The following is a 7,737-nucleotide window of genomic DNA, read 5'->3' as shown; positions in this document are numbered from 1 at the left end:
CCCCCAGTTTGTGCATTGCAGACTCCAAGGTATAATTTTGGGTGCCTCGTTGATCCAAACATATTTCCTGGATCTCTGTTATCTTTATTTTCTATCAGAAAAACAGCATGCTCATTGACAGTATCTTGGTTTAACCCATATGCCATTTTTATTTAGTTGGGCAAATTAAAAAAAAAATTTTTTTTGAATCTCTACAGATTGTTGTAAACATGTCCATGAAAAGAAAGAGCTCAGCTAGTTTCTATGGCAACTTAATGTCAGAAACCTAATTCAGAATTCTCCTTTTTTTTTTTAAAAAAAAGACTTATTTCTTAATTTGAAAGGCAGAGTTACAGAAAAGGAGAGACACAGAGAGATCTTCCATCTGCTGTTTTATTCCCCAAAAGGCCACACTGACCAGGACTGGGCCAGGCCAAAGCCAGGAGCCAGGAGCTTCTTGGGCCATCTTCCTCCTGCTTTCCCAGGCACATCAGCAGGGAGCTGGATCGGAAGTGAGGCAACTGAGACTCGAACCAGTGCCCATATAGGATGCCAGCATTGCAGGTGGCAGCTTAACCTGCTGTGCCACAATGCTGGCCCCAAATTCAGAATTCTTGAGGCTTATTTTCCAGGACTATTCAAGGACTGGACAAGTTGATGCTGGCTGGTGACAGTGTTTGCAAGTTATTCTTGCTGTTTTTATGTATTCATTCGTCAAGTAACTACAGAACACCTAACTACCGTCCAGGCCTGAGCTGGGCAAGACAGACACAGGCTGGCCTCGGGTTTGGTGATTCATGAAATGCTATAGGTGGGGTGGATGGTGTAGTGATTAAGACGCCCTCGTTGGAGGTTCGGGGTTTGGCCTCCTGGCTCTGGCTCTGGCTCCTGACTCCAGCTTCCTGCTAATGCAGACCCGGAGAGGCTCAGGTACTTGGTTTCCTGCCCCACAGGAGAGACCTGGATGGAGTTCCTGGCTGGTGGCTTCAGTCCTGACCCCGTCCCAACTGTTGAGGGAATGAAATTGGTTTATTTTGGGGAATGAACCCACGGATGAGAGTGTGCTTGCTCTTTCGCAATTAAAAAGTTCTGTCTTTGTTTTTTGATTTTTTTTTTTTTTTTTTTTTTTTTAGAAAAAGAAATGCTGTAGGTGTCTGATAGGGTTTGTTGCCCAAAGGTGCATGTGCTGTTAGTTTGGTCCCTGGCGTAATAGGGTTGGAGTGGCAGAACTTTCACGAGGTGGAGGGTTGTTGGGTCGTGGGAGCGCCATCTTGGAAGGGGCTGAGGCTGCCTCTCGGGAGTGGGTCAGGACGCCCGTAGGCCCTTCTGCACTGGGCCACACTGTTGGGACCTTGCAGTCGCCAATATAGTGAGCTAAATGAACCTCTTTACTCGAAAAACTCCCCAGCCTCAGCTCTTTGGTTACAGCAACACAGAAGGGACCAAGAGAAACCGATCGCTGGTGGCACTGGGGTAGAGGCAGGGAGCCGACGGAAGGTGACCACCCAGACCGTCACCCGGGGAAGACTCTGAGGGCGCCCTCAGAGAGCCGAGTTGTCTGCTTTTAAAAACATTTATTTATGGATTTATTTGAAACTCGGAATTACAAAGAGAGAAGGAGAAGGAGGGGGAGAGGGCGCTTCCATCTGCTGGTTCACTCCCCAAAGGCTGCAACAGCCAGGACTGGGGTCAGGCTGAAGCCAGCAGCCTGGAACCCCATCTGGATCTCCCATTGGGTGGCAGTGGCCCAAGCACTTGGGCCATCTTCCTCTGGTTTCCCAGGTGCATCGGCAGGGAGCTGGATCAGAATAGGGGCACCAAGGATTCGAACTGGTGCTCCTATGGGATGCTGGCATCACAGGCTGCGGCTTAACCCGCCGCACCACAACGCCGGCCCCTGAGTTATTTCCCTTTAGTGCACAGCCTGCTTCTGATAGCAACATGGGGTCTATTTTTGCACTTAAAAACAAACAACAACAGACAACCTTTAATCCAGACTTAAAAGAGAAGGCAGCCCTGTCGTAGGCTGTAACGCGGATCAACCTTGAGGACCCTGTGCCGAGTGAACTCAACCAGTCGCAAAGCGACAAATGGTGGGGCTGGTGCTGTGGCGCAGCGGGTTAATGCCCTGGCCTGAAGTGCTGGAATGCCATGGGGGTGCCGGTTCGAGTCCTGGCTGCTCCACTTCCCGTCCAGCTCTCTGCCATGGCCTGGGAAAGCAGTGGAGGATGACCCAAGCCTTTGGGCCCCTGCACCTGCGTGGGAGACCCGGAAGAAGCTCCTGGCTCCTGGCTTCGGATTAGCGTTGCTCCGGCCGTTGCGGCCATCTGGGGAGTGAACCAGCAGATGGAAGACCTCTCTCTCTGCCTCTACATCTCTCTGTAACTGTCTTTCAATTAAATAAATAAATATTAAAAAAAAATGGTGCACAAGTCTATGATATGAGGTCCCCAGGACAGACAGGCTCCACAGGAGCTGGGGCGAGGAGGCGCGAGGGAGTGTGCTCCATGAGTTTCGTGTGATGCAAACATTCGGCAGATCTGCACGAGGAGGTGGCCACAGTTAATGCCGCTGTCCTGTGTGGGCCCTTCCAGGTGGTAAGATGGTACATTTTACCTTATGTGGTTTGCACCCCAATAATAACTTGTTGAGGGGCTCTGTGTTTGCTGGAAGTGAAAAACAAAACAAATTTGTGGTCTCATTGTTTCTGTGCAAAATGTGAGTTTTGGGATTGTGGGGATGGGTTTCTTTCTTCCCTTTTATTTTTTATTTTTTTTTGCTTTCTGAGTGTGTGCAAGTTAAAAGTTGTAGTCCAGGCTTCTGAAGGGGAAGTGGTCTACCCAGTCCCATCTCCTTTGGTGCACCGGTCCTGAGAGTCCACGTGGTGACGCTGGCTTTGGGTTTGTCCCCTTAGAGTGAGGTCAGCCCCACAGGTCTGCAAAGGCAGCCACGGCCCTCCCGGTCAGTTGTCTCAGCCGCCCCCGCCCCCACCTCTTGTGTTTATCTCGTTTCAACCTTCACCTAACCAGGCTTCTAGAACCTTCTCCACATTTCACCAAGGGGTTCATTTGCAGAATTGAAACCTTAGTTAAGGTTTGTTGAGGTTTGTTTGCCTTTTTTTTTTTTCTTACAATTGGCTGTTCCCACCCACATTCTCTCTAGATATAAATAGAAAAAAAAAAAAAGGCTTCATTAGGAAGGCAGGACATTTGAGCTACCTGTACTTGATCCTTGACGAGGGAATCCAAGAGGTGGAAACCATCCCCTTTTCAACCCTTTATAAGCCAGGTCCCTGAGGCAGCGGAAGCATACCTGGGTGTCGTTCCTCTGTGCCCTTTTCCTGGTTCATCTCGGAGGCAAATCTGCAACCGTAAGTAGCTGGTGGACGTCCCGGGCTCTTCTTCCCTGCGGGCACTAGCATTTGGCTTGTGTGTGCCATGCTCAGATTTTTCTTTTCCCACGGCTGTGACACCTGCAGGGATTTTGCTGTGGGATCGCTGGGCTTTTCATACTTCCGACTGGCACTGCTCAGCACAGGTAGCCTGTCTTCCGGACAAGCTGCTCTATCCCAGGTGGAATTTGCAACATTGTATTTCATTGGCTGCTCCGGGAAAATGTTATCTTTGTGATGTAGCTCAGGGTAGCCAGTGTAAGTGATGGATCAAGGATGGAAACATTCTTATCCTAAAAAAAACTGAATCAAATCATACTTTAGGTCATCGTTTTATTTAATTTCTGGAGTCCATTAGGGAGAGGACACTGAGACACAGGGGTCTCCTTAGCATCTGTTTTTTTGGGGGGGATTCTTGGTTGCATCGCTTAAATCCCACATCCTGATGGTCAGGTTTTGAAAGTTGGGGACAACTCTGCAGTTGCAGTGGGCCCAGGTGCCTGCGTGCCCCTCCCCCCACCTCCGACATGCGTGTTCCTCTTGTCTTTGAGGCCTCTCCTCTCTTCCGTGCGGCCAGGGGGTACAATGAGCATCACAGACGTGCTCAGCGCTGACGACATCGCAGCCGCCCTGCAGGAATGCCAAGGTAGGGAGACGAGCGGGGCAGGCGTGGGTTCCCCCCACCCCCACTCCCAGCACCTCCTCCAGCCAAGCCAGCAGCAGCAGAACGGGACCTTTACTGAGAAACATGTGGAATCAGAGGATGAGAGTTGGCTAACTCTAAAAGGATAGGTATACAGGATGCCACGGGCGCTTGCATTTCTGCAAGACGGAGACTTCGTAAGCAGGAAAACAGGAAATCGGTGGACAGTGATTGCGACACCCTAAACCCCCTCCCCTGCACTGACCACCACCAATGAGACCAGGGGACTGGGGATTGGAAACTGGGCACAGAGGGAGTGGGGCAGAGTGTGTGTGGCTGGGGAGGCACTGAGGAGGAGAGAGACGGGGAGATGGACAACGTCCAACAGAGAGGGGCAGGTGTACACGAGGGGACAAGAGGGGACGTTGCAGAGCCCACCTCGCTTGGCTGACGTGTCCTGGGCCCGTGGAGCATCCCTGTAGCCCGGGGGTATCCCCAAAGCGCTATGAGTGCCCTGTGTTTTCAGCACCATGGCCCCAGTCCTTCCGACTGTGACCCGGTGAGCCTCAGACAACCCGTTCTCTATTCCACAGACCCAGATACTTTTGAACCCCAAAAATTCTTCCAGACATCAGGCCTCTCCAAGATGTCGGCCAGTCAGGTGAAGGACGTCTTCCGGTTCTTAGACAACGACCAGAGCGGATACCTGGATGAAGACGAGCTTAAGTAAGCTTTGCCCTGGACACCCCCCTCCCCAGCATTGCCCATGGCAGGGGGCTGAGCAGTTTTCTGGGTTATTTCTTCAGTGGACACCCTCCGCATTGGTCGTTGGGCTGGGCCTCGTTAGGCACAGAACACGAGGCATTTGGCCTCACATCTACCCGTGCAAAGCACTACACATGGGCACTGAAGAGGGTCAGTGCAAAGACTCACGCGTTGAAGGGGTTTCCCTTGGCAAATGGACTAAACACAGCCCTTTAGAAACCTTGAGAAGTGAAACACTCCCTTTGCTTTCTACAGCCAAGGAATCGTTTGCTGGCTGAGAGCTTGTCTGATTACTGCACCTGCAGGAGACAGAGGATTGGCTTAAAGGAAATAAGACAGGAAGGGGGGGGGGGATAGAGAGCCTTTTGGAAAATTCCCCTCCATCTTTATTATCCCGTAGGTTTTTCCTCCAGAAGTTCGAGAGTGGTGCTAGAGAACTGACCGAGTCAGAGACCAAGTCCCTGATGGCCGCTGCAGACAATGATGGAGATGGAAAAATTGGGGCTGACGGTACGTTCACGCTTGTTCATCACACGAAACAGTGTAGCCCAAGGAGCACCCGGGAGGGCTTGGGCTGTGGGATCAGACAAGGATTAACATCGCCCTTTCCTTAAATGGCCGAGCATCAGTCTTCTCATCTGTAAAATGGGGCTGAAGTGAGGATGTGAATGTTGCGTGGTGCCTGGAGGTGTACCACAGCACATGGTCGCGCTGATCGTTGGCTGTGACCTAGAACACATCCCTCGCCTGACGAAGGGGCTGGCTCAATACCTGGCCAGTTATGCGCAAAATGTCCTAATGAATCTTGAAAATAAGGCGGGGATTGGCATTCTCAAGTGTGTCTTATCCCAGGAGTCTATTGGCTCGCGTCGCAGGGTCTCTTAGCTTTCCAGGGTTTAAACGGAAACGTTCTGCTGACCTTAGGCCCACCACGTGGCCAATACCAACCAGAGAGCAGATGAGTCAACCGGCATTTCCAGAATGTTCTGTGTACAGAGCCGACACCCAAACTTCACCGGGATCGCGCGGCTACAGGCTTGTTTGCACTCGATCTTGGCACCTTGCTCACACGATATTTAGCTGATTTTTGCCTGCCAGCTCAGGAGAATGCATGATTGTGCTAATCTGAACTTTAAAAATGCTAGCATAGGGGCCAGTGCTGTGGCGTAGGAGCTTACGCCTCCTCTGTGGTGCCAGCATCCCATATGGGCATTGGTTCAAGTCCCAGCAGCTCCACTTATGATCCAGCTGTCTGCTAATGGCCTGGGAATGCAGTGGAAGGTGGCCCAAGTGCTTGGGCCCTTGGACCCACGTGGGACCAGGAAGAAGCTCCTGGCCTCTGTCTCTCCCTGCCTCTGTCTCAAATAAATATATAAATCTTAAAAAAAAAAAAAAAAACTAGCATAGATTCTTTTAAAAACCTATTCAAGGCCGGCGCCGCGGCTCACTAGGCTAATCCTCTGCCTTGCAGCGCCGGCACACCGGGTTCTAGTCCCGGTCGGGGCACCGGATTCTGTCCTGGTTGCCCCTCTTCCAGGCCAGCTCTCTGCTGTGGCCAGGGAGTGCAGTGGAGGATGACCCAAGTGCTTGGGCCCTGCACCCCATGGGAGACCAGGAGAAGCACCTGGCTCCTGCCATTGGATCAGCGCAGTGCGCCGGCCGCAGCAGCCATTGGAGGGTGAACCAACGGCAAAAGGAAGACCTTTCTCTCTGTCTCTCTCTCTCACTGTCCACTCTGCCTGTCAAACAAAAAAAAAAAAACAAAAAACAAAAACAAAAAAAAAAAACTATTCAAAACTAGGCTGCTTTACTACACATGAGTTAATGCAGCTTCTAGGGATAGCTTGGGAAAATAGTTTAGGCAAGGAGGATTGGTTTATTTAAACATAACGACAAAAGACTTCCAAGTAGGTAAAGCTTATAAAAAAAAGCTTATCAATATATAGCAAATCCCCCATTTTCAGTTTCAATCTGTAGCACTTGATTCTTCCTCTTGTTTTTATTATCCCTCTTTTATAAGGTTTTGGGGACAGGGATAGGATTCAATAAAGGAAAGTTAGTTCAAAACCCCACCCCCACCCCTCCAAAAATGTTCCCAAGAATGCACACACTGCTACAGAATGAGGAAGAAAATCTCCCGTTGCTGTCTTAAGTCAGTTCAGTGCCTGCTGACTGTGCCCTCGGTTACGCCGGATGCACCCATTGCCAGGGAGAAATGCCGGGGCTGATCAGTGCTGGCTGATGGGCGGTGTTGCCAAGTGGATGTCAATCACAGAAAATGATGCAGGAATGAATGTGGCACACCCCCCTCCACCTGCTTCCTCCTTGTGTCCCTGCAAGGAGGCCACGCCGGTCACCTGGAAATTTACTGCCTTCTCTCTCCTTGTCTCCGCTAACCCCGCTCTCACCCTTGCGTTCTAGAATTCCAGGAAATGGTGCACTCTTAGAAGCCAGGCAGGCTTTGGCCTGCTCTATGGAGAAAAAAAGGAGAGGGGATGTGCAGCTGCAAGGCCTCCACAGCCCCGGGCAACGGGAACCCCCACATCCTGCCCCGAACTCGCTGAGTGATTGACTCCCCCTGACAAGCTTCTACAGCGTGCCCCCCGTTCTAGCGAGGTAAGAAGACGGCCGTCCACGCCTCTCTCGGTGGCGGGGAGCGCCCTCGTGACTTCTGTGAGGCCCTCTGCAGCACTGGCTATGAGAATCACCCAATAAAGACGCGTTTCTCATCACTGGCTGATGTCTGGGTGTGTTTTTTTTCTTAGCAAGGTAGAGGGACAAAGGCGAGCTGGGGACCGAGGGCTTGCGAGAACACTTCTGGTCCCACCAAGGGCTGAGCGAGCCACACAGGAGCTGTGCATAAGGGAACAAGGAAAGTGGCTGGTTTTTTTTTTGTTTTGTTTTTTTTTTTTTTTAAATCACAAATAAACAGCATTGTTATACTAACATTTTGTCTCAT

At 51.0% G+C, this 7,737-nt stretch overlaps 1 protein-coding gene across 1 annotated transcript; it reads left to right on the top strand.

The window, feature by feature from the left end:
- The first annotated feature begins 3,207 nt into the window (after nt 1-3,207).
- On the top strand, nt 3,208-7,518 carry OCM (oncomodulin). Its single transcript, XM_002723077.6, has 5 exons — nt 3,208-3,349; nt 3,922-4,016; nt 4,607-4,739; nt 5,179-5,288; nt 7,200-7,518. Exons 2-5 carry the CDS (start codon nt 3,956-3,958, stop codon nt 7,223-7,225), a joined length of 330 nt encoding a protein of 109 aa, XP_002723123.1. The 5' UTR covers nt 3,208-3,349; nt 3,922-3,955; the 3' UTR covers nt 7,226-7,518.
- The last annotated feature ends 219 nt before the right edge of the window (nt 7,519-7,737 follow it).

This window comes from Oryctolagus cuniculus, chromosome 19, assembly GCF_051225735.1.
Source record: "Oryctolagus cuniculus isolate XC-2025 breed Fujian yellow rabbit chromosome 19, ASM5122573v1, whole genome shotgun sequence".
Taxonomy (NCBI): Eukaryota; Metazoa; Chordata; class Mammalia; order Lagomorpha; family Leporidae; genus Oryctolagus; species Oryctolagus cuniculus.
The sequence above is the reverse complement of the archived record's forward strand: the minus strand, read 5'-3'. Positions and strand labels throughout refer to the sequence as shown.